This window comes from Erythrolamprus reginae, chromosome 13 (assembly GCF_031021105.1).
Source record: "Erythrolamprus reginae isolate rEryReg1 chromosome 13, rEryReg1.hap1, whole genome shotgun sequence".
NCBI classification, from domain to species: Eukaryota; Metazoa; Chordata; class Lepidosauria; order Squamata; family Dipsadidae; genus Erythrolamprus; species Erythrolamprus reginae.
The window spans coordinates 16,059,266-16,084,693 of record NC_091962.1 but is presented as its reverse complement, the minus strand read 5'-3'; the positions used below and the strand labels follow the sequence as shown (position 1 = coordinate 16,084,693).

The following is a 25,428-nucleotide window of genomic DNA, read 5'->3' as shown; positions in this document are numbered from 1 at the left end:
TCCTGTATCTATGTGGATCTATGTTTACCCCAGGCATGTTTACATTTGGTTCCTGTGGATTGACCAACCACATCTGTTGGAAGTTTGTTCCAAGCATCTACTGCTCTTTCAGTCCAATAATATTTTCTCCCGTGGCTTCTGATCTTTCCCCCAACTGACCTCAGATTGTGCCCCCTTGTTCTTGGGTTCACTTTCCTATTTAAAACACCTCCCTCCTGGACCTTATTGAACCCTTTAAAACCATTTCATTTAACCCAGAGGCTGAATGGCAAGAGAGGTCCCAGGACACGCCCTGAAAAGGGGGAGAGAGGAGGGGGCTCTGGTGTGGGGAGGGTGGGGGCTCTGCTGTTTGCAGCTGTGCCAAGCAGACAAGGGGGGGGGGGGTTCCTGCTAAGGAAAAGGAGGGGCCCCTTTTGGCTCCAGATGCCCACTGGGGGCTGCTTTCTCTTCCCAGGACAAAACCCCTGAGGGCCCCTCCTCCTCTGTGGGCTGTGTGTGTGTCCCCCCAGGACTCTCGGGGGTGGGGGCAGAGGGAGATCCTGTGGGAGAAAAAAGGGGCTTTAAACTCATCCAGGGTCCAGTTCTGCTCCTGCCCCCAGCGCTCCCACGGGAGAGAGATGGTCAGCACCCCCCAGGGAGGGTCGGGGGTCTCGGCCCCGCTCAGCGGTGGGAGGGGGGCTGAAGGAGCCCCGAGGACCCTCCCCAGCCGGCCTTTGCCAAGTCTGGGCGCCGGCAAGTCGGTTCCCGAAGCCCACGGGCCGCCCTTCCCCTCCTCCTCCGGGGGGGCTCTGGCAGGCAGCGCAAAGGGGCCGAGCCGGGCTGCGGGGGTGGGGGGCGGCTTCCAGCGCAGTCCGGCGAGGAAGCGGCGGCGGGCGCTCCGGATCGCGCTCCCTCCGGTGCTGCGGGCGCGGCGACGCTGGTGGGCAGGCGAGGTTGGTGGTGCTGAAGGGACGGAGCGGGTCGGGCGCGCTGGGCCCCCGGGGGCGGCGGAGGGGGCAGCGCCCACGCCGGGCCAGAGGAGGAACCGAAGACAGGAGCGGTCCTGGGTAGATTTCCTTTAAAAGCCCCTCGCCAAACCGTCCCGGGTCCCAAGAAGTTGGCCCCGCTTCTTTAGTGCCAGGCGGGCGCGGGGAGATCAAATGCACCTGTGCAGGTAGTTTGGGGCAGACCCCCCCCCCCGCTCGTCCCCCGCCGCCGCCTCCCTCTCTCCCTCGGGGTCTCATCCTGGATTTCTGCCCGCGATCCCGCCGCTTCCCGGGCTGAGCTGCGATGACTCAAGTGGGAAGAAATGTGGGCAGGTTTGTTTTCCTTTCTCTGCGCCCACGGAAAGGATCCCACGCAAAAACACCACCTGCCCGTGTGCGGGGGAGGGGGAAGAGGGGGGGGCTTTGGCCGAGGGCCCCCCTCCCGCTTTCCCCCAGAGCGGAGCCCGGTCTCCTTTCCTGCCGGCAGAGATTCCATCCCCCCCCCGCCCGGCCTTGCGAAACGCGCTGGACGAGGACCAAGAATCCAGCGACTGCAACACGTTTGTCCATTTAAGCCGCGGCCCTTCGAACGAGGCCTTTGTTCCCCCCGCTGGGCCGGAGCCCGGGAGCCCCGATCTGCTGGGGCGGGAGGAAGGGGGCGAGGATTCCAGGGCAGTTGGAAAAGGAGGGCAGCCTGACTGGGGGGGCGTCTCTGGGGGCTCCCCCCCGCCCCTCCCGACCGCTGCGACGCTGCCTTGGGACCCCCGAGAGCATCTTGTCGGCTGGCACCTTCTGAGGCCGGAAGGTGGGGCTCCCCCCCTCCCTCGCTCGGCCCTCCCAGCCCCGCTGCCGGAGGAGTAGGGGGGCGACCTCCCAAGGCGTTTGAGCTGAAGCCGGGTCCCCTGGGAGAGAGGGGAGTCAGGACCGGGGAGGGGGCCCGGGTGGAGACCCCCAAGCAGCCCCCGGGGCCCCGCATCGGTCCGGAGAGTTCTGCGCCCCCCCTCCCGCAAAGCTCGGCTGACTCCGGCCCCGGGGGCGAGGGGAAGGGGGGGCGAGAAGGGGAAGCTGCCGCCGAGGCTGCGGAGACGTCCAGGCCCGCAGGAGGCGGCCGTGTGCGGGGCAGGGCGGGGCCCGGGCCGCCCGTCCTCCCAGCCGCCTTTCCTGCCTGCGACCTGCCGGGGAGAGTCTGCTTCCGCGTGGCCGGGACTGGCTGGGAATTGGTGGCCCCCCACACCCCCCTGCTGCCGGGCCTCTGCCGGAGGTCGCGGGATCCAGGCAGCGCCGCCGGGCATGTGGCCGGTCCCCTCGGGGGGCGCCCGGGAAAGGCCGGCTGGGCTGTTGGGGCAGGTGCGCCGCGCGGCTCCGTTGACCCCCCCCTTCGGACTTCCCGCACCAGGCAGCAGCCGAGCGAGCCACTGACCGCCTTCACAGCCGCTGGCCGGAGGGTCCCGCTCGGAGGGGCCGAGGAGGGTGAGGGGCGCAGGGCGGGCGGCTCCGGGCTGGGAAGATGCTCCGCGCGACCCAGATGGGGGGGGGGGCAGCCCTTCTCCTCACCGGGGGGAGGGGGCGTCCTGATGGGCGGGGCCAGGTGGGAGGAGGGTGCAGACCCCCCCTTTGCTCCCAGGAGAGTCCCCCCGCCCTCCACCGCCGGGACTCTGACATGACGCGGTGCGGGGGGGGGGGGCGTTCGACTTCAACACTGCCCCCCGCCCCAATTTGGATCCTGTGGCGGGCGGGAGGGGAGGCCGAAGAGCCGCCTGTTGCTTGCCAGCCTCCCCCCCTCCCTGCCCGCCTCCCGTCCCTCTGCAGCTGATGGCGAGAGATGGCACCGAAGCCTGCCCGGGGACCGCGGGGATCCAGGTAAGGGGGGAACCTGGCTCAGCGCTGCGGCCCCAAAGGGGGCTGGGACATGGGGGGAGGAAGAGGCGCCCCCCCCCACCTTCCCACAACAGAAACGGTCTGGATTCCAAAAGAGATTCTGGAAACTGCGGCTGCCTGTAATATGTGTGTGTGTGTGTGTGAAACGGGGGGGGGGGGTTGGGGGAGGGGGGAAAGTGCTCACAGGTTCCCCTTCAGCAGCCCCCCCTTCTCTCTCCCTGGGAGTCGCCTGCCCCCTGGCCCCCCCCTGGCAGCCCAGCTGTTCCCAGCTGTTCCCCAGCCAGCCCAAATTGTAGCTCAGGTCTGCAGGCAGGGAGGGGGGAAGGGCCTCCTCCAGGTGGGCCCCTTTGCCACTCGGCCGTCCACTTTCCTGCAGCTTCAGGATCTGCCACACAGCCTGGAAGAAGACGACGACGAGGTGTTCCTGGGCACTGAGGCGAGGCCCTGCGCCGGCCAAGCGGATCCCTTCCGCCACTGCAGCGTGGAGGAGATTTATGAACTGCTGGAGAGGCTGGGCAGGTGAGGCCGGACTGCAGGGGTGGAGTCCAGAGAGACCAGCTATGCCTCCTCCTCCTCTTCCTCCCCCACTTCCCCCTCCTCTTCCTTCTCCTCCTCTTCCTCCGCCTCCCCTCCTGCTCCACTACCAAGAAGGCAAGCAGGCCAATGGGTGACCCACCAGGGCCTTGCCGGGGCCCCTCCGTGTGTGGAGTGCCCGACTCCCCCTCCCCCTTTTCTGCTCCCTCGTAGCGGGCACTTCGGGGTGGTGCGCCGTTGCCAGGAGCGGAGCACGGGCGCCTTCTATGCGGCCAAGTCCGTCAAGGTGCGGAAGCGCAAGGGCAGCCGTCTGGGGCTGGAGCGCGAGCAGGTGGAGCGCGAGGTTTGCATCCTCCAGCAGCTGCAGCACCCCAACATCATGCGCCTCTACGACGTCTTCGCCAACCAGGCCGAGATGGTGCTGATCCTGGAGCTGTGAGTGGCCCTCCTCCCCTTCCCCCCCTCAAGGGCCTGAAGCTCCCGGGGGGGCATTTGGGGGGCATGTAGGGGTCCCTCACCCCTTGCCCCTCCACAGCATCCAGGGAGGGGAACTCTTCGACTTCATTGCGGAGAAAGAGCTGCTGTCGGAGGACGAAGCCATCGAGTTCCTGCAGCAGATCCTGCTGGGCTTGGCCTACATGCACACCCTCCGCATCGCGCACTTCGACCTCAAGGTACCTCTGGCTGGGGGGCTGGGGGCGGCCTCTGGAGGCAGAAGCTTATTGTATTGGCAGGATTAATGCACATTTTGCCTATTTGCCAATGACTCTCAAGTGTGCAATAGGGTTGATATTCCTGTAATATGGCAAAGGATTTAGCTTTACTAGATAAGTGGTCAAAGCACTGGAAACTGCAGTTTAATGATTCCAAATGTAAAATGATGCACTTGGGGAAAAGGAATCCTCAATCTGAGTATTGCATTGGCAGTTCTGTGTTAGCAAAAACTTCAGAAGAGAAGGATTGAGGGGTCCTGATTTCTGACAGTCTCCAAATGGGTGGACATTGCGGTCAGTTGGTAGAGAAAGCGAGTCAAATACTTGGCTGCATAGCTAGAGGTATAACAAGTAGGAAGAGGGAGGTTGTGATCCCACTGGTGAGACCTAATTTGGAATAATACTGAGTTCAGTTCTGGAGATCTCTCCTACAAAAAGAGATGGATCAAATGGAACGGGTCCAAAGAGGGGCTGCAAAAATGGTGGAAGGTCTTAAGCATCAAACTAACCAGGAAAGACTTCATGAACTCCATCTATATAGTCTGGAGGACAGAAGGAAAAGGAGGAATATGATCGAAACATTTAAATACGTGAAAGGGTTAAATAAGATTCAGGAGAGAAGTGTTTTTAATAGGAAAGTGAACCCGAGAACAAGGGGGCACAATCTGAGGTCAGTTGGGGGAAAGATCAGAAGCAATGTGAGAAAATATTATTTGACCGAAAGAGGAGTAGATGCTTGGCACAAACTCCCAGCAGACGTGGTTGGTCAATCCACAGTCACTGAATTTAAACACCCTGGGATAAACCTAAATCCATCCTAAGATAAAATACAGGAAATAGTAGAAGGGCAGAGGAGGTGGACCAGGGGGTCCTTTTCTGCTGTCCATCTTCTCTGCTTCTCTCTTTCCGTGGGTCTCCTCTCTCTCTCTCCCCCCCCCTGCAGCCCGAGAACGTCATGCTGCTAGAGAAGGGCTCCCCCAAACCCAAGATCAAGATCATTGATTTTGGGCTGGCGCAGAAGCTGGAGGAAGGGGTGGCCTTCAAAAGCCTCTGCGGGACCCCCCAGTACATCGGTACGACCTTTGGCCCTCGGAAGGGGGAGGCCCCACGTCCCACTTTGGGCCCTTGCTTGGAGGAGGCGAGGGAGGAACACCCTGTCCATGGGCTGGGGAAAGGCAGGGCTGCCCCCCTCCCGGATACACGGGAGGGGGTTTTGGCAGCTGGGGGGGGGAAGCTAAATTTGGCCTCCAACTTCCTCCCCCCGATCTGTTTTTTTTCTCTCCCCAGCTCCTGAAGTGATCAACTACGAGGCCCTGAGCACAGCCACAGACATGTGGTAAGAGGGGGTCAACGAGTGTGTGTGTGTCTTTTGTGGCATCCTGCAGGCCTTGGATAAGCGCTGGGAGGGGGGTAGGAAAGGGGGGGGGGTTTGTCAGGAAGTGGTTGCAGCCATTTTTGCCTCGGAGGCGGCTCAGCTGCAGCTGCAACAAGGAAAGCCTGCGAGCTCCCACCTTTCCTGCAAAGGAGGGAGGGAAGGACTGGGGGGGGGGTCTTTGTTCCACCCCCCCTGTTGACAAGGTCCCCAGGGGACAGCAGTGACCCCTGGCCAAGGAGCGCCTCCACTGTGCCTTCAGTTCTCCCTTTCCTTACTCCTAGGAGCATCGGGGTGGTTACCTACATCTTGTAAGTACTTGGAAGTAACATTTTCTCCTCTTTGGTCCCTTATAACTTTTACACGGTTGTGGTCTTTCCCCGTATTTGTTGTTATCTCCACCTGTTGGAGGTTGTGTTCTCATTCCTGACCTCACCCACCCAGTGCCTGTTCCCCACAATTGATGACTATTCCATCTAGCAGAATGTGCGTTGTTTTGTTTTTGGAGTTTAACTCTTCCACGCGTCCTGTGAGCCTAATTCTTATGTCGTGTAGAAGGCGGTTTTTGGAAGTATCTTGCTTGCTTTTAAAAATTTCCTTTGCTGCTTCAGTCATCTTCTTTAGTAATCTTCCACCCACAATTGCATTCAAGTCTATATTTTTACAATCTACTTCTGTTATCTTTTTGTAAAGACTTTTGTAAAACTCTTCCTGCTTATTATTGCGGGCATATATTATCTTGCAATCAGAAGGGCTTGTTTCTAGTTTACTCCTATCTCTGCCATCAGCAGTTCTTCACCTGGGCATATTTGTTGGGATTTTAGCCATGCTCTGATATTCGGGGTTTTATTCAAAAAGAACGGACCGATTTCATGACGCAATATTTTATGAAAGGAAAAGTAATAACAAATCTCCAGCCAAGTCACAAGAATTTCTACTCAAAGGCCACTTTTATGTCCTGTCTTACAAGCCTTCAATGCGTGGCCACCACCTGCAGCAGGGGCAACATCAATGCGATAAGAGAATTCCTCCCATGTGCTTATCAGCACGTCACCATCTACTGAGTTGATTGCTGTTGTTATTTGATGTTTAAGGTCATCGAGGTTAGTGGGTAGCGGTGGAATATAAATGCGATCTTTTATTATTATTATTATTATTTCAACAATACAACACAGCAAACGAGATCCCCATGCTGGATTTCGTATTTCGTCCCCAGCCAAGCGCTTCCCAAGCACCTAGGATTGCGTGATGTAGCAGCAAATTATGTGGCCTTTTGCAATGGACAGGTGGAGATTTGGTCAATTCCGATGATTTTCAAATGTCCACTGAGATCCTTTGACCCTGCACACAGCGTGCCAAGGACCACTGGGACCACTTTCACTGGCTTGTGCTAGAGTCGTTGCAGCTCGATTTTTAGATATTATTATTATTATTATTATTATTATTATTATTATTATTATTATTACTATATTTGTATGCTGCCCACTCCCAGGGCAGCTTTCAACAATACAGTAACAAAAACAGTATAAACAATTAAATCGCAATGATAACAATATTAAAATCTATTAAAATCTCACTAATGCAATCAGGCCACATCATAGATCGCAATCAAGTCTTATCTAGGCTGGGATTAAAAAAGTGACAATTTGCTTATCCCTGCAAGGAAAAAACCCCACACACAGTGAGGTCTTGGGACCCCCTTTTCTGGAGGACTCGCCATCCCGAGGGGTAAACACAACGGCTGACCGTTGACGGAAGAACGACACGGCCACATCAAAGGGTCCCTGTCCCATTACATGATGATGCTGGAGAACTTGGGCACTAATCACAAAGCACCTGTTTTATGTTGTGTGTGTGTGTTTATATCTTTTTAAAAAATCAATAAAATATTAAATTTTAAAAAATGATGCTGAAGAACCGAAGCAATGCGTCATGAGATGGGTCCCTTCGTTTTGAATCAACCTGCGTAATGCTCTCCCTCTCTTCTGTCCATGCGCTCTCCAATGTTGCCGTGTTGTTTTTTGATGTGTACGTCTTTGCAAGCAGGGATTATGTCCAATTTCAATCTGGGGAGGTTTGCAAATGATTTTTTAAAAGGAAATGGATGGAAATGTCAGGCAGTAGGGAAAGCAAGTAGGATGCTTGGCTGCATAGCTAGAGGTATAACAAGCAGGAAGAGGGAGATTATGATCCCGCTATATAGAATGCTGGTGAGACCACATTTGGAATACTGTGTTCAGTTCTGGAGACCTCACCTACAAAAAGATATTGACAAAATTGAACAGGTCCAAAGACGGGCTACAAGAATGGTGGAAGGTCTTAAGTATAAAACGTATCAGGAAAGACTTAATGAACTCAATCTGTATAGTCTGGAGGACAGAAGGAAAAGGGGGGACATGATCGAAACATTTAAATATATTAAAGGGTTAAATAAGGTCCAGGAGGGAAGTGTTTTTAATAGGAAAGTGAACACAAGAACAAGGGGACACAATCTGAGGTTAGTTGGGGGAAAGATCAAAAGCAACATGAGAAAATATTATTTTACTGAAAGAGTAGTAGATCCTTGGAACAAACTTCCAGCAGACGTGGTAGATAAATCCACAGTAACTGAATTTAAACATGCCTGGGATAAACATATATCCATCCTAAGATAAAATACAGAAAATAGTATAAGGGCAGACTAGATGGACCATGGGGTCTTTTTCTGCCGTCAGACTTCTATGTTTCTATGTTTCTATGAAATGTTTGGGCTCTGACCCCTCAAAAAGGTTCCCTCCCTTCCCTCGATCGCCACTGGGGGGGGGCAGGTTGGGGATTGATCTGCGGTCCAGCGTGGTGGGCTCTGATGCGCCCCCAAATCCTCCCCTCCCCCCAGGCTTAGCGGCATGTCCCCATTCCAGGGGGAGACGGATGAGGAGACCCTCTCCAACGTGGTCTCCGGGAATTACGAGTTCGAGGCCAAGTACTTCAGCCAAACCTCCGAGATGGCCAAGGACTTCATCCAGAAGCTCTTGCTGAAGGAGCCCAGGTAATTCCCCCCCCGCCGTCCCAGGGGCTGCTGACCCCCCCCCCCCGGTCCCTGTAGAATGTGGCCAGAGAAGAAGGGGGGGGGAGAGTGACCGGAGGGGGGAGAATGTCCTTCCTTGGGCAGAAAGGACCAGAAAAATGAAATGGGGGGGGGGGAGATAATGCATAGTGGCAGGATGGCCGCTCCTCCCAAATGGGGTCTCTCCTCCTCCTCCTCCTCTCCTGGCTCCCTTCTGCCCCCCCCCCCCCCCCAAGGAGCCCTGCATGGAAGGAGGAAAATGGGGCTTTGGTCTGTGTCTTAGGGACCGAATGACGGCAGCTGAATGCCTCCTCCACCCTTGGATTAAGGTAAGCCCCCCCCTCAACCCCTTCCCTCCCTCCCTCCCCAAATCTCCTTCATTCCTTCTCTCATCTTTTTCTCCTTTCCTCCCTCTTCTCCCTTCTTCCAATCTCCTTCCCTCAATTCCTCCCTTCTTCCAATCTCCTTCCTTCTCTCTTTTTCTTCCTCCCTCCCTCCTCTCTCCCTTCTTTGCTTTCCTCCACCCTCTTCTCCCCCTCTCTCCCTCCCTCCCTCAATTTATTATTTATTATTTATTTATTATTTAGATTTGTATGCTGCCCCTCTCCAAAGACTCGGGGCGGCTCACAACAAGATAGAACAAATCATAAATAATCCAAATAACTTTAAAATATTTAAAGATTTAAAAGAACCCCCTATACTAACAGACACACACACAAACATACCATGTATAAAATTCCTTCCTTCCTTCCTTTCCTTCCTTCTTTTTCAAATCTTAATTCCTTCTCTCATCTTTTTCTCCCTCCCCTCTTTGCTTCTTTCCTCCCTCTTCTCCCCATCTCCTCCCTCCCTCAATTCCTTCCTTCCTTCCTCCCTTCCTTCTCTTCCTCTTCAAATCTCCTTCATTCATCCTCTCATCTTTTTCTTCCTTCCTCCCTTCTTCAGATCTCCTCCCTTCTCTCTTTTTCTTCCTCCCTCTCTCCCTTCTTTGCTTCCTTCCACCCTCTTCTCCCCATCTCCCCCTCCCTCCCTCAATTCCTTCCTTCCTTCTCTTCCTCTTCAGATCTCCTTCTCTCTTTCTCCCTCCCTCCCTCTCTCCCTTCTTTGCTTTCCTCCACCCTCTTCTCCCCATCTCCCCCTCCCTCCCTCAATTCCTTCCTTCCTTCCTTCTCTTCCTCTTCAGATCTCCTTCCTTCTCTCTTTTTCTCCCTCCCTCCCTCTCTCCCTTCTTTGCTTTCCTCCACCCTCTTCTCCCCATCTCCCCCTCCCTCCCTCAATTCCTTCCTTCCTTCCTTCTCTTCCTCTTCAGATCTCCTCCCTTCTCTCTTTTTCTCCCTCCCTCCCTCTCTTCCTTCTTTGCTTTCCTCCACCCTCTTCTCCCCATCTCCCCCTCCCTCAATTCCTTCCTTCCTTCCCTTCTCTTCCTCTTCAGATCTCCTCCCTTCTCTCTCTTTCTCCCTCCCTCCCTCCTGATTCTCCTCCTCCTTCTTCCCTTCCAGCCGTTGACCCGGAAGCAGGCCACCAACCGGAGCCGCTCCTCCATCAACATGAAAAACTTCCGTAAATTCAACGCTCGGCGGAAGTGGAAGGTGAGGGGGGGGGGCTGCACCCCCCATTGCATCCCAGGCCCCCAGGAGCAGAGGGTCCCGCGTGGCCCGTGCTGGGCGGCCGTGACCGATGGGCAGCGTGGTCACCCTCCGACCTCTCCTCCCTCCCCAGCTCTCCTACCACATGGTCTCGGCCTGTCACCGCCTCTGCCGGCTGGGGCTCCCGTGGCGGCAGCAGCAGCAGAAGGCCACGGAAGAGGAGGCGGCCACGGCCCTGGTGGGTGCAGAGGAGGCCCTGCACTGCCTGGGGGGGTGGGAGGGCCGGCCGCCCCCCTGACCCTCTCGCCTTCCTTGCCCCCCGGCTGCAGCGGGACTGCGAGAGTGACCAGGAGGACCAGCCCAGCACACCGGGGGTCTTGCTCCGCAGGCGCCGAAGCATCTGCTCCTGAACTCAGCACCGGCTCCAGGATGAGGGCAGCCTCTCCGGTCCCTGGGGGGGGAAGGGGTGCATGCAGGAAAGACCCCCGGGGGGAGGGAGGGAGGCAGCACTTGGCTTTTCTGAGTGGCCAGAAACAGGCCGGGGGGGTGTCCTCCTTCCTCTTCAGCATTTCAGAGGCTGCCCCCCCCGTTCCCCACCCCCCAGCATGGCTCCCTTGGCCAGCCTCAAGGGGACGGGGGTCTCTGCTCTCCTTGACTCCTGTGTCTGTAGCTGGGGGGCTTTTCATGCTATGGGGAGGGGCCTCTGGCTGCCCCCCTGTGTTTGGAGGACAGGCCTCCAACATCTGACCAGCAACAGCCGTGACCAAGTGCCTGGCTGACCGTCCTGTTTTCTTTTTTTTAAAAAATACATGTTTGTCAAAAGGGAAAAAAAACACCCTTTGGAGGTGTGTTGTGTGGTTCTTTTGCGTATTGCTCCTTTCAATTCAAAGGGCGAAATGGGGACATTGTGGAGTGTGACTGAGTCAAGGAGGAGGAGCCAAGGAAACCCCCCCAAAGGGTCCTCCTCTTCCTCCTCTTCCTCCTCTTCTTCCTCCACCTCCAACAGACCCAATTCCAGCTGGCTGCAGGGACCAGGGCTGGCCACCAGAGGGCGGCCCACTCCCATGCTGAGAGCTCCTGCCCACTTCCCTCTATGGGACAAAGTGCCCCATTGCTTTAGGCAGCTGACACCCCCCCCCCCAAGCAGGATCCTGCCCAGAAAAGAAAGGAACACCCCCCCAGCTGTGTGTGTGTGGGGGGGGAAGGGTTAAGCCTCAAATTAAAGGGCACAAGCACCCCCCAACACACAACGTCCTGGATTCCTGTGGGCCATTGGACGCCCCACATCCAGGGGGAAAGAACCTCCCAGCCCTCCCCCCTGTCCTGAGCCCCCCCCATGGCCTCTTTTCACACCAAGCCCCCCCCTCCCCGGCTGGGCTGAAAGGCCTTGGCTGTTTTGGCTCACTGAGGATGGGGGTGTCACCTTGGGGGGGGGGCTTTCCTGCCCCCTTTCCCAGGGATCCTCAGGCAGATTGACCCCCCTTCTCCTGCACGGGGCTGGGGGAAGGGCCTGGGCCCATGGCTGCCCCCTCCTTATTGACCAAACACAGAGGGCAGCCCTCGTGGGCCCGAGCCCATCACGCCGGAGTTTTCAGGCTAAATATTTTGAAGGCAACAGGGGGAAAACAGCCCTTGGAACGCCTCCAGAAGGCCAGGCAGGGCCGGTGGGGGGGGGGGGGGGAGGAAAGAGTCCCGGCCCCACCCAGCCTGCTGCCACACCTGGGGCTCCGGTCTGGCCGTGCCTCCATTTCCCCAGCCCTTCCTCCGCGGTGTGACTGGTGGAGGATGCTTGTGGCCGGGGATACGGCCCCCCCGCCTTCCTGCTCCAGACTGGCAGCTGGGCACCCCTCTCGCTTGGGCCCCCCCGGCACCAAAGGAGAGCCCAGGGCCCCTGCAGCCACCTGAGAGGCCGGCCTGGCCCCCACCCCTGCCAAACCCTGTGGGCTGCCCTTTCCTGCCAGCGCTGGGCCGTTTGCGGACTATGGAGAAGAACGGGAGAAGTGGGGGGCCCCTCTGGCCCACTAGGGGGGCCCTGCTCCTCCTCTGCCTGCTGGGGCTCGGCCCTGCACCGGCCTGTCCAGAAAGTAAGTCCCCCCCGGGGTTGAACTGAGGTCAGTCTCTGGCCAGGCTCAGGACTCCAATGTCCACCCCATTTGTGGTGGTGTCCACGCCTTGGCACAGGGCAGGGTGGCTGGGGGGAAGCTGAGCTCAATGGAGCCGGGCTGGGTCAGCCTATGGGGGGGGCATCAACAGGGGGCTCCATCCCCCAGATGCTGGGATTGGAGGGGGCATCTCAAGCCACAGGGAGCGGTGATTGTGGTTGAGAGTTTAGCCCCTTGTGTGAATTTTGGGAGAGGAAGACAACTCTGGGCAGCAGCTGAACGAAAAGGGCCCGTTGGAGGGATGGGCACTGGGGCTCCCCTGAGAGGAAGGGGGGGGGGTCTCATAAAGGAAGAAAAAGCAGCCCCCCCACAGACCCTGGTTGCCTATGTCCACTTTACAAGCCTCCGTGTCAAGTGTTTGTTTGTAGAGCTTTTTTTGCCAGAGGCGGCTGAGGGTCAGCGCTGGGCTCCCCCTGCTGAGGATGTCCGGGGGGGGGGGGGTAGAAGGGGGTGAGCCCACTGTCTGGATGAGTTGGCATCTGATGGGAGGGGGCAGTGGGGGGGCAAACTCTGCAAATGGAGAGCGGTTCTTCTGCTGTCAAGTTTGCTCAATCCACAGAGGGAGAAACTCTTCTTTGAATGGGGGGGGGGCAGCAACCTTCTTCCTGCTCCAGGGGTCTGCAGGGGGAAAGAAGGTGAGTCCCCAACCCAGAAGGCCCCCCTGGCCCCCCTGCAGCCTCTCCCCCCTCTCTGCAAGGGGTCCAGGGGTGCCCAGCATGGGGTGGGGGGCAGATACATGGCTGAGCCACCCTTCCCTGTTCCAAGCTGCAGTTCTGGAAGGGGGGGCAGGGAGAGGAAACGGGGGGGGGGGCCTCTCGCTCCTTAGTTCAGGGGTCTCCAACCTGGGCAACTTTGGTAGACTCCAAACCCCCAAAATCCCAGAGCCAGCTTTGCATTCTGGGAGTCGAAAGTCCGTAAGTCTTAAAGTTGCCAAGGTTGGAGACCCCCCCCCTCTGGAGAGGCAGGAGAGAAATGGACCAGAGCTGGAGACCCCTTTCTTCCCCCCTCCCTGAGAGTCCATCCTGGGCTCCCCCCCCCCACATACACACTTCCTGTCCTCTGTCCTCTTGTGGGATTTATAGGCACCAAAGACTCTTTCTAGGTGTTGTCAACCAAAACACCTTGGCCAGTGTCCCCCCCACCCAAGACAGGACCGGCTCACCCCACCCTCAAAATAAACCGTATCGAGGCTCCTCGCTGGAATTGGGAGGGGGCCCGATTTCTGAAACTGGCAGGGTCACCAGGGGGGCCACTAACTCAACTCTTCCATCAATTAGCAAACCATTAATTTGCAGCATCTGCTAAATCCGAGACTTCCTGCCAATTTCTGCAGATTTTAAAAGGAAAAGGCTGCTGTTGTTTTTAAAAAGAGCAGAGAATGGAGTGGAGCATCAGGTGGGGGGGTGTTGTGTCCCTCCTTCCTGCCCCCAAAGAGAAAAGGGAGGGGGAGAAGGAAAGGAGCATCAGGAGAGGACAAAACCCCCTCCCCAAGACCAAGGAGAAGACCTCACCTACAAAAAGAGATGGATCAAATGGAACGGGTCCAAAGACGGGCTACAAAAATGGTGGAAGGTCTTAAGCAGAAAACTGACCAGGAAAGACTTCATGGACTCCATCTGTAGAGTCTGGAGGACAGAAGGAAAAGGGGGGACAGGATCGAAATATGTCAAAGGGTTAAATAAGGTTCAGGAGGGAAGTGTTTTTAATAGGGAAGTGAACCCAAGGACAAGGGGGCACAATCTGAGGTCAGTTGGGGGGAAAGATCAGAAGCAATGTGAGAAAATATTATTTGACTTAGAGTAGTAGAGGCTTGGAACAAACTCCCAGCAGACGTGGTCGGTCAATCCACAGTCACTGAATGTAAACCTGCCTGGGATAAACATAATATCCATCCTAAGATAAAATACTGTACAGGAAATAGGATAAGGGCAGGGGGTCCTTTTTCTGCCGTCCATCTTCTGTGTTTCTATGTTGGGCCAAATTCAGTCCTGGTTTCTTCTACATCTCGGCTTCTTCCCTCTGGCTGACCTGTATTGATTCTCCTGGGTATTTTCAGGCAAGGTTCCATAGACCTGGGAAGACTGGGGTGTCAACCGGAGCACCTGTGGGGCTGTTTTCCCACCCTCCTCTTCCTCTTCCTCTTCAGAGCCTCTTGAAACACAAAGGAGGGAGCAGGGAGCCCCACCTGTTTAAACAGTAGCTGAGCCCAGCCGCCCTCTGGCTGCAGAAGGTGCTTCCCGGGGTGGGGGGGGGGGCAGAAGCAGGGGGGGGAGGTTAGTTGGGCACCAGCTCCGTTCCTGTTCAGCTCCTCTCCCTCTCCCTCCCTCCCTCCCTCTCTGTCTCTCTCTCTCCCTCCCTCTCATAGAAACATAGAAGATGGACGGCAGAAAAAGACCTCATGGTCCATCTAGTCTGCCCTTATACTATTTCCTGTATATTTTATCTTAGGATGGATATATGTTTATCCCAGGCATGTTTACATTCAGTGACTGTGGATTTACCAACCACGTCTGCTGGAAGTTTGTTCCAAGCATCTACAACTCTTTCTGTCAAATAACATTTTTTCACGTTACTTCTAATCTTTTCCTCATCCTAAGGCATTGCACAGAGACCAAATCTCTCCCCTGCATTTTCGCCCGGGGAAGGTGGGGGGATCAGGGGGAGGCGGGTGGGCGAGGCGCAAAGTCCCCTAACTCTGCGCTTGCCTCCTCCACCCTCCCCTCCGCGCAGTCTGCGAGAGCATGGACATCCGCGTGGATCCGGCGCAGCTGCGCCGCCTGGAGAACTGCTCGGTGATCGAGGGCAGCCTGCAGATCCTGCTGATGTTCACGGCGGGCGGCGAGGACTTCCGCGCGTTGGCCTTCCCGCGCCTGGTGCTCATCACCGAGTACCTGCTGCTCTTCCGCGTCTACGGGCTGGAGAGCCTGCGCGAGCTCTTCCCGGCCCTGGCGGTCATCCGCGGCGCCAGCCTCTTCTTCAGCTACGCCCTGGTCATCTTCGAGATGCCCCACCTGCGCGACCTCGGCCTGCGTAGCCTGACCAACGTGCTCAACGGCTCCGTCCGGATCGAGCGCAACCAGGAGCTCTGCCACATCGCCACCGTCGACTGGGCGCTGCTGCAGACGCCCCCCGCGCGCGACCACAACATCATCCTGCACAACAAGCCGGCCGAGGAGTGCGCTGACCTCTGCCCGGGCATCCTGGGCGGGCAGGAGCGGCGCTGCGTGCGGACCCCCGCCGGCCCGGACGGCGCCCTCGAGGACCGCTGCTGGACCTCCAGCAACTGCCAGAAAGGTGCGTGCGCCGCTGCGCCCGTGATCCATCCTCCAGTGCTGGAAGGAGCAGGGCCCCCGCTGAGTGGCTCCCGAGGGGGAAACTCCGAGCGCAGCTGGAAAGGGGGAAGGGCGCAAAAGAGAAGGGCGAGGCGCGCAGCGTGTCTCTTGGATGCGCCTCCGTCCGCTAGCTGCGCCCCCCTTGCCGCGTCTCTCTCCTTTTCTCTCTCTCCCTCCCTCCACCTCTCTCTCTCTCGGTCTCTCTTTCTCCTTCCATCTCTCTTTCTTCTTCTTTTCTCTGCCTCTGTCTCTCTCTCTTTTGTTTCTGTTTCTCTCTTTCTTTCTCCTTCCATCTCTCTCTCTCTCTTCTTCTTCTTTTCTCTTCTCTGTTTTTTTCTCCCCCCTCCCTCGGTCTCTCTCTCTGTTTCTTTCCCCCTCTCTGCATCTCTCCATCTCTCTCTCTCTCTCCCTCCCCCCCTCTCTCGTAAAAGGCTGTCAGTCTCCCCAGAGCCCGTTTGCTGTAAATAGCAGGGCTGCTAATGCAAACAGACAGGCCGAGGCTCCTGGAAGAGGCGGGGGGGGGGGGGAGTTGGCTGCTTGCCTGCCTGGGCGCATCTCCGGAGGGTGGGGGGTGAGGAGGCCACGGGGTTGTCTTTGGAAGGGCAGAATTGCCAGCCCCCCCCCCAAGACTTTGGCCCAAGCAGTCAACGTTGATCTCATTAGCCCCGATAGGGGTCTGCAGGACATTCCAGCTGTGGGGCAGACCCCAAGGAGAGGCCCCAGAAGAGGCAGAAAAGCAGCCCCTCTCGCCCCCCCCCCCTGAAAGGAGAAGGGTGCCCCCCCCCAAGGTTGAAGGAGCCTTTTTGCAGGGCTCAGTTCTGGCTTGAAGCTTGTTTTAGATGTTCCCTTGTCTTGCTCTGGATTGATCGATTTGACCGTTGGAATAATAATACTGGGTCCAGTTCTGGAGACCTCACCCACAAAAAGGGATGGATCCAATTGAGTCCAAAGACGGGCGACATAAATGGTGGAACGTGTCAATCATAAAACGTATCAGGAAAGACTTCATGAACTCCATCTGTAGAAGGGAAAGGGGGGGGGGACACGATCAAAACATTTAAATACGTTAAAGGGTTCAATAAGGTTCAGGACAGGAGGGAAGTGTTTTTAATAGGAAAGTGAACCCAAGAACAAGGTGGCACAATCTGAGGTCAGAAGCAACGTAAGAAAATATTATTTGACTTGAAAGAGTAGTAAATGCTTGGAACAAACTTCCAGCAGACGTCAGTTGGTCAATCCACAGTGACTGAATTTAAACCTGCCTGGGATAAACCTAGATCCATCCTGAGATAAAATATACAGGAAATAGTAGAAGGGCAGACTAGATGGACCAGGAGGTCTCTTTCTGCCGTCCATCTTCTGTGTTTCCTTGTCTTGCTCTGGATTTATAAATCTGACCATTGGAAAGCAACCAGGAGCTCAGATTCCAGAGCTGTGGCATTGCCCCTCCCCCTTCTCCTTGTTCCTGCTTTGGGGTTCATGGCCACTTCCTTCTGCCAAGAGGACCAGGAGCCTGGAAGGGGCCACACCAGAAGGGCCCTGCCATGTCTCAAGGCCCTGCTGGGGCCCCAAAGTGATCCTTGGCCTCCCAATCTGAGCAAGGCAGGAATAAGGTCAGGTGTTTGGCAAGCAAGGGACATCGGCTGCCTTCTTGTTGCCTAAACAGCCGCTCTTAAAACCTGGAAGCGGCCAAATCAACGAGGGAGAAGCGCAGAGCTCGGTTAGGCCAAATAAAAAAGAATTGTGTTTTGTAAATAAAAAGGATACACATTTTGACACAGATCTTGGCTGGGCCGAGCCAGGCAGAGAGACCCACAACATCAGCCGCTTTCAAGGGGGGAGGGGGCTGAGGTTGTCAGTGAGGCAGAGGGCCAGTTCAGGGATAACCCTCCACCCCTCAAAAAAAGTGGGTTTGTATCACCATCATCACCATCATCATCATTATTATTATCAATACAACACAGCAAAGGAGATCACTATGCTGGATTTCGTATTTCATCCCCAGTCGGGCGCTTCCCAAGCACTATTATCATTATTATTATTATTATTATTATTATTATTATTATTATTATTATCATCAATACAACACAGCAAATGAGATCACTATGCTGGATTTTGTATTTCATCCCCAGTTGGGCGCTTCCCAAGCACTATTATCATTATCATTATTATTATTATTATTATTATTATTATTATTATTATTATTATCATCAATACAACACAGCAAATGAGATCACTATGCTGGATTTTGTATTTCATCCCCAGTCGGGCGCTTCCCAAGCACTATTATCATTATTATTATTATTATTATTATTATTATTATTATTATCATCAATACAACACAGCAAATGAGATCACTATGCTGGATTTTGTATTTCATCCCCAGTTGGGCGCTTCCCAAGCACTATTATCATTATCATTATTATTATTATTATTATTATTATTATTATTATTATTATTATTATTATCATTATCATTATCATTATCATTATCATTATCATTATCATTATCATTATTATCATTATCATTATTATTATTATTATTATTATCATCATCAATACAACACAGCAAATGAGATCACTATGCTGGATTTCGTATTTCATCCCCAGTCAGGCGCTTCCCAAGCACTATTATCATTATTATTATTATTATTATTATTATTATTATTATTATTATTATTAATATTATTAATATTATTATTATCATTATTATCATTATTATCATTATTATCATCATTATTATTATTATTATTATTATTATTATTATCATCATCATCAATACAACACAGCAAATGAGATCACTATGCTGGATTTCATATTTCATCACCAGTCGGGCGCTTCCCAAGCACCTAGGACTGTGTGATGTAGGGGCGAATTATGTTTGCCGATCCCAGTCAAGTGGCCTTTTGCAATTGACAGATGGAGATTTTGTCAATTCTGATGGTTTTCAAATGTCCAATGAGACCCTTTGGCCCTGCGCCCAGCGTCTCAAGGACCATTGGGACCACTTTCACTGGCCTATGCCAGATAATAATAATAATAATAATAATAATAATAATAATAATAATAATATGATTTTTATTGATTATATAAAGTTAAAAAGAAAGAAAAAGGAAAGGGAAACAACAGCCAAAGCCCCCCCACCCTCCCCTCTCGCCCGCCCTGCAGTGTGTCCGTGCAAAGTTGGAGGGGCCGCTTGCACCAGCCGGGACGAGTGTTGCCACCCGGAGTGCCTGGGGGGCTGCAGCCGTCCTGGGGACCCCGGGGCCTGTGTGGCCTGCCACCACTTCTACTTCAACGGCCGCTGCCTGGCCTCCTGCCCGGACCTCACCTACGAGTACGAGCAGTGGCGCTGCGTGACGGCCGAACACTGCGGCAGCCTCCGCAAGGTCTCCGAAAACCTCCGGGACTCCTCCAGGTTCGTCATCCACCAGCGGCAGTGCCTGGCCGAGTGTCCCCCGGGATACCGGAGGAACGAGAGCAGGTGAGGAGGAGCGGCCCCGGTGACCCTTCGCCCTGACCGGCTCGGCTCTTTGGCCGGCCACGGCTTCCGACATGTTTGCAGAGACCCAATCTGACATTGGGGGGGGGGTGTCATTCGATTCTCCCTCCCCACCGGCCGATGAATGTATAGGGAGTTTGATGATTCGATGGTTGTGTATGTATTTTAGCTGGATTTTAGTTGTAACTTTGAATTTTAATTACTGTATTTTCCGGTGTACAAGACGGACTTTTTTCCTCCCTAAAAGAGGGGGATAATTAGGGTGGGGTCTTATTCTCCGAATGCAGCTTTCTTTCAGCCCCTCCCCCTCCTTCCTTCGTCCAGCCTGGTCTGCCATGAGTGCCAGGGCCTCTGCCCCAAGGAGTGCAAAGTGGGCACCAAGACCATCGATTCCGCCCGGGCAGCCCTGGACTTGGCCGGATGCACCCTCATTGAGGGCAACCTGATTGTCAACATCCGCCAGGGCGGTGAGTGTCCCCCCTTCACTCCCGCGCAGGAGCCGTCGATTCCCACCAGGGTGGAATCCGGCTGGTCCCGGAGAACCCGTAGCGGAAACCTTTGAGCTGCCTGAGAAACGGCAGATAGCGCCTCTGGCCCCGCCCCCACCAATTCTCCGCCTCCAGAAAGTCACAGCTGATTGGGAGCATAGGGAGGGTGTGGCCCACCAAGCCACGCCCATAGAACCGGTAGCCCCAAAAAGTTTAAATGTCACCCCTGCTCCCTCCCCCACCCACGTGGGGCTACGTCCTGCTCAGCCGCCAGCGGTGGAATCTACTTACCCTCCACACCGGTTCGGGAGTGCGTGATTTGTGTGCGCCTGCTCGCTTTGCTATCACACACGCCACCATCACGCGTGCTCCTTCACCCTCTGCGCATGTGCAGAAGGCTTTGTGGTTTGAAAAAGACAACGGTGGTGCCTGGGCAGGTGAGAGGAGCCTGGTGCTGACGTCGCTACCGGTTCTCCAAACCACCAGCGGCTGCTGCTACCGGTATGCCCGAACTGGTAGTGTTTCGCCCCTGGTTCCAGCCCAGCTGACTCCTGTCTCTCTCCTCCTTTCCCTCCTGGGCAGAGAACCTGGCCTCCACGTTGCAGAGCAGCCTGGGCCTGATCGAGACCATCACGGGGTTCCTGAAGATCAGACACTCCTTCGCCCTCATCTCCCTGAGCTTCTTCCGGAACCTCAAACTGATCCGCGGAGACTCCATGGTGGACGGGTGAGCAAGCGGGAACCAAAGGAGACCAGAAACACGCCCGCTAGACGGAGGATGGGGACCAGCCCTCTGACTAGCTGCTAACTGGCCTTCGCAGCTTCAGGCTATTTGCTGGTCTCCTGTACTCGGTGGTGACTAGCCCCTGCTGACTGGCCTTCACAGCTTCGGGCTATTTGCTGGCCTTCTGTACTTGGTGGTGACTAGCCCCTGCTGACTGGCCTTCACAGCTTCGGGCTATTTGCTGGCCTTCTGTACTCCGTGGAGGGCCAAGGGCCAGGCACGGTTGGGGGACCTGGAGGGGTGGGCCGTGGGCAGAGGCTGGCCTGAGTGCCTGATCCTGCGAGCCGGGCCCTGATCCCCTCCTCCACCCTTGGCTCCGCCCTCAGGAACTACACCCTCTACGTGCTGGACAACCAGAACTTGCAGCAGCTGTGGGACTGGACCCAGCACCGGCTGTCCATCCCGGTGGGGAAAATGTATTTCGCCTTCAACCCCAAGCTGTGTCTCTCGGAGATCTTTCGGATGGAGGAGGTGACGGGGACGAAGGGCCGGCAGAACAAGGCAGAGATCAACCCCCGGACCAACGGGGACCAGGCCTCTTGTGAGTTGGGGGGGGGAGAGGAGGGAAGGAAAGGGGGCGATGATGCACATGTTGAACAGCCCCACCCTCAAGGGGAGACAACTTTTCTGCAGCCAGTCCACTCACAATCTCGGTTGTTCATTTCTTTCAGCCAAACTAATAATTCTTATATCCATATGACCCCAGGGGAAGAGCCTTCTCTGTGGCGGCCTCGGCCCTCTGGAATCAGCTCCCTCCAGAGATTTGCACTGCCCCCACCCTCCTCCCCTTTTGCAAAAGCCTCAAAACTCATTTATGTTGCCAAGCATGGGGCAATTAGATGAAGCCCCTTTCCCCTGTTTACGAGATGTAATGTGTGGTTGTGAATGAATCGGCTGACTGATTTTAATATATGTGGGATTTTAGTAGTAATTTTTAAAATTAATTAGATTTGTGGTTGTGTTGTTTTGTATCCTGTGAGCTGCCCCGAGCCTTCAGAGAAAGGCGGAATAAAAAATCTAATAAATAATTATAAATAATAATCATAATTTTCTTTCGGGCGACAGCGAAATCTCCCTGCCGTTTCTTCCCGTGGTCCGTTCACTAAGCGTCTCCCCCAAAGCCTGGCTTGGCTCTGTCCAGGCTCCCTCCTGCCCCGCCAGCCCCTGCTCCTTTTCCAGCCCCCCCCTTGAGTGCCTCCCTCCCCCCCTCCAGGCAAGACCCAGACGCTCCGCTTTGTGTCCAACACCACCGAGTCAGACCGCATTGTCCTCAAGTGGGAGCGCTACCAGTCGCCCGAGTCCCCGGACCTCCTCAGCTTCATCGTCTACTACAAGGAATCGTAGGTGTCGGGGAGGGGGGATGCTCCCAGTGGGGGAGGGTCGGGGCCTTGCCCCCTCCACCTCGATTGAAGTGGTCCCGGCCGCCCCTGAGCTGGACGTCCTCGCCCCACAGCCCCGTCCAGGACGCGAGCGAGTATGTCGGCCAGGACACCTGTGGGGCCAACAGCTGGAACCTGGTGGACGTGGACCTTCCCCTCAGCCATGACCAGGAGCCGGGGGTTGCCCTGAAGAACCTCAAGCCCTGGACGCAGTACGCCGTAGCTGTTCGGGCTGTCAGCCTCACCACCGCCGAGGAGAGGCGCAACTTTGGGGCCCAGAGCGAGGTGGTCTACGTCCGGACCCGGCCTGCAGGTGAGGGGCTGTGAGCGCCGAGGAAAGACACCCTCTCCTTCAATTCCGGCCCCCAATCGTCAAGCCGCCTCCTCTGGCAGCTGGACAGGAGGGCGCGTTTCGGTGGGGGAAAGGGCCCTGAGTGCCTTTTTCCAGTACCGTCGTTGAATGAGCTCTTTTAAGTCGAGGACGTCCCGGTGTTGTGAATGCTCCTCGTCCACCTTGGGTCATGTCAGATTCGGAGGAGGATCAGCCCGGCCCCTCTGGAGACCCTGGGCCGTGTGTGTGTGTTGCCAGGTGAAGCAGAGAATGAGAGTGAGGGAGAAAGTGACCCAGTGAGCCTGAGGAACCACTAGAGGGGGCTGGTGCGACAAGTGGATGAGCAGTCCCAGTCAGAAGAGGAGGAAGACATGAGAGTGGACAGCCAGTGGATAGACCCTCGCTATAGGAGACTGTTGAGAAGGCGAGAGGAGTTGCAGAGTAAAAGGTGTTAGCATACAGCCTTAGCCTCTTTGAAGTGTGACGTCACTTCCACGCAGTATAAAGGCAAGGGATTGTGGGGAATGGGGTGTGGAGATTCAACGTTGTTCAATGGAGGAGAAGTGAGGCTGGGAGGTGTGATTGAAGAAGGCTTAAAAAATCATGATTTCTGCTTCAACAAAAGACATTGTTGGATGCCTTGGTGGGAGGCTTTCGTTGAGCAAACGCAGGTGCTTGATGAAAGCTTCCCAGCACAGCATCCAACAATCAATCACGCCTCCCAGCCTCACGTCTCCTCCATTGAACAACGTTGAATCTCCACACCCCATTCCCCACAATCCCCTTGCCTTTATACTTTATCTTTATACTTTATCGAAGGAATGGAGATGAGGCCGAGTTTTTGCCTCTAAAGAGAAAGATAAACCTGCATTTCATTATGTGTTAAAATAAAGAGCTGGGTTTTTATCATAAAACACGTGATTTCTGAGCCGGGGGTTTGCTCCGGGGGCCGTGCCTGGAACCCCCACCCCACCACCCACACACCCCTCCTCCCTGCTCTCCGACCTGCAGTGCCCACGGTGCCCAGGGACGTCATCTCCATGTCCAACTCTTCCTCCCACCTGATTGTCCGGTGGAAGCCGCCCTCCCAGCCCAATGGCAACCTCAGCTACTACCTGGTGCTGTGGCAGCAGTTGGCCGAGGACTCGGAGCTCTTCGGCAACGACTACTGCCACAAAGGTGAGTGCTGGCCCCCCTCTGCCCCCCCGGGACCCCCTCCGGCCTCCCACTCACGGCCTGCCTCCCCCTGCCTGCCCAGGGCTCCGCCTGCCCACCAGCAGCGCAGACACCCGGTTCGACACCGGCGAGAGGGAGGAAGGCGAAGACGCCTCGGACCAGCAGTGTTGCCCCTGCCACAGCCCCATGGGGCACAGCCAGCCCAGCGTGGACCCCGTGTCTTTCCAGAAGAAGTTTGAGAACTTCCTCCACAACTCCATCATGCTGCCCAGGTGGGTCACCCGGAGTGGCAGAGGCCCTGCTTGGGGGGGGAGGGGGCTAAGAAGGGGGGGGCCAGGAACCGCCTGCCCCACTCATAGAAACACAGAAGATGGACGGCAGAAAAAGACCCCCTGGTCCATCTCCTCTGCCCTTCTACTATTTCCTGTATATTTTTATCTTAGGATGGATCTGTGTTTATCCCAGGCAGGTTTCAATTCAGTGACTCTGGATTGACCAACCACGTCTGCTGGAAGTTTGTTCCAAGCGTCTACAACTCTTTCCGTCAAATCATATTTTCTCACATTGCTTCCAATCTTTCCCCCAACTGACCTCAGATTGTGGCCCCTTGTTCTTGGGTTGACTTTTCCATTAAAAACACTTCCCTCCTGAACATTACTTAACCCTTTAACATATTTAAATGCTTCAATCGTGTCCCCCCTTTCCCGTCGGTCCTCCATACAGATTGAGTTCATGAAGTCTTTCCTGGTAGGTTTTATGCTTAAGACCTTCCACCATTCTTGTAGCCTGTCTTTGGACCCGTTCAATTTTGTCAATATCTTTTTATAGGTGAGGTCTCCAGAACTGAACACAGTATTATTCCAAATGTGGTCTCAACAGCGCTCTATATAAGGGGATCACAATCTCCCTCTTCCTGCTTGTTATATTTCTAACATCCTACTTGCTTTCCTACCGCCTGACCACACAATTCATCCATTTGGAGACTGTCCAAAATCACTACCCCTGAATCCTTCTCTTCTGAAGTTTTGGCTAACACAGAACTGCCAATGCAATACTCAGATTGAAGATTCCTTTTCCCCAAGTGCATCATTCTTCATTTGGAAAACCTTCAACTGCAGTTTCCATCGCTTTGACCGCTGTGTCCCACTCTTTCTCCAGGCCCCCTTGGAAAGTCACCTCCATCAACAAGATCTCCTCTTACCGGTGAGCCCATCTTCCTCGTCACCAAAAGGGGTTTTGCCCCTCGGTGGGCTCCTGTTGAGCCTGCAGTTTGCTTTGGGGGGGTGGGAAGTAGCGGGCTGCCCGCTGACCCTTCTTTCCCGCCTGCCCCAGGACCCCCAAGAGGCGCAGAGACACCTTTTCCCTGGCCGTGGGGAGCCAGGCCAATGCCAACGCCTCCTGGCCTGTCCCGGGGAGCCCTGGCGACACAGCTGTGGCCCACCTGCCTGAGCCGGACTCTAAGACCGAGAAGGACTTCCGCCTCTTTGAGGATAAAGTCGTCCGGGACCGGACGGTCATCTCCAACCTGCGCCACTTCACCGAGTACCGGATCGACATTCATGCCTGCAACCACGCGGCCCAGACGGTGGGTTGCAGCGCTGCGGCCTTCGTCTTTGCCCGGACGATGCCGGACGGTGAGCCCGAATGCCCCCACCCTTTGCTTGCTACACCCGCTAACTCCTAAATGGCTGCCTTGTTTTCCTGGAAATTATAATCCACCTCTGGCAAATTCATTTCATTTTTTTTAAAAAAAAAATTGTACTTGTATTGTAGTATGTTTAACATAATATAAGTATAAAGCAGAGATAGAAAAGATAAAAAGACATTTGGACAGGAACAGTAGGCACAAAGGTGCACTTATGCACGCCCTTGCTGACCCCTTAAAAAAGGGGAGAGGTCTATTGGTAGATAGTGTAAGGTTGAAGGTTTTGGGGTTGAGGAAGAAACAACAGAGTCCGGGAGTGAATTCCAGGCGTTGACCCATCTATTGCTGAAATCGTATTTTCTGCGGTCTAGTTTGGAGCAATTTACATTTAGTTTGTATCTATGGTGTGCTCTTGTGTTGTTGTTGTTGTTAAGGGTGAAGTAGTCACCAACAGGGAGTACATTGTGATGTATGATTTTATGAACCACAGTTAAATCAGTTTGGAGTAAATTTTCCAAACGTAGTAACTGAAGTCT

At 55.1% G+C, this 25,428-nt stretch overlaps 2 protein-coding genes across 5 annotated transcripts in view; both read left to right on the top strand.

The window, feature by feature from the left end:
• The first annotated feature begins 846 nt into the window (after positions 1-846).
• On the top strand, positions 847-11,893 carry LOC139175228 (death-associated protein kinase 2-like). 4 transcript variants are annotated; one of them, XM_070766211.1, is made up of 14 exons: positions 847-932; positions 2,362-2,435; positions 2,775-2,825; positions 3,220-3,362; positions 3,591-3,812; positions 3,913-4,051; positions 5,034-5,163; positions 5,378-5,426; positions 5,747-5,773; positions 8,338-8,490; positions 8,792-8,837; positions 10,008-10,097; positions 10,228-10,332; positions 10,424-11,893. In XM_070766211.1, exons 3-14 carry the CDS (start codon positions 2,778-2,780, stop codon positions 10,502-10,504), a joined length of 1,233 nt encoding a protein of 410 aa, XP_070622312.1. In that variant the 5' UTR covers positions 847-932; positions 2,362-2,435; positions 2,775-2,777; the 3' UTR covers positions 10,505-11,893. The 4 variants fall into 4 exon arrangements, with proteins under 4 accessions (XP_070622312.1, XP_070622315.1, XP_070622311.1 ...); XM_070766210.1 differs by lacking the exon at positions 847-932 and adding an exon at positions 1,389-1,770; XM_070766214.1 differs by lacking the exon at positions 2,362-2,435 and having other exon boundaries at positions 860-932.
• A 170-nt stretch (positions 11,894-12,063) lies between these two features.
• Positions 12,064-25,428, top strand: part of INSRR (insulin receptor related receptor) — a 21,316-nt gene continuing 7,951 nt past the window's right edge. Inside the window, 12 exon segments of the mRNA XM_070766217.1 lie at positions 12,064-12,178; positions 14,987-15,550; positions 18,756-19,071; positions 19,414-19,556; positions 20,160-20,304; positions 20,688-20,902; positions 21,575-21,701; positions 21,815-22,053; positions 23,083-23,250; positions 23,330-23,519; positions 24,406-24,450; positions 24,580-25,011. Coding sequence (XP_070622318.1) covers positions 12,076-12,178; positions 14,987-15,550; positions 18,756-19,071; positions 19,414-19,556; positions 20,160-20,304; positions 20,688-20,902; positions 21,575-21,701; positions 21,815-22,053; positions 23,083-23,250; positions 23,330-23,519; positions 24,406-24,450; positions 24,580-25,011 — 2,687 coding nt within the window. The 5' untranslated portion in view covers positions 12,064-12,075.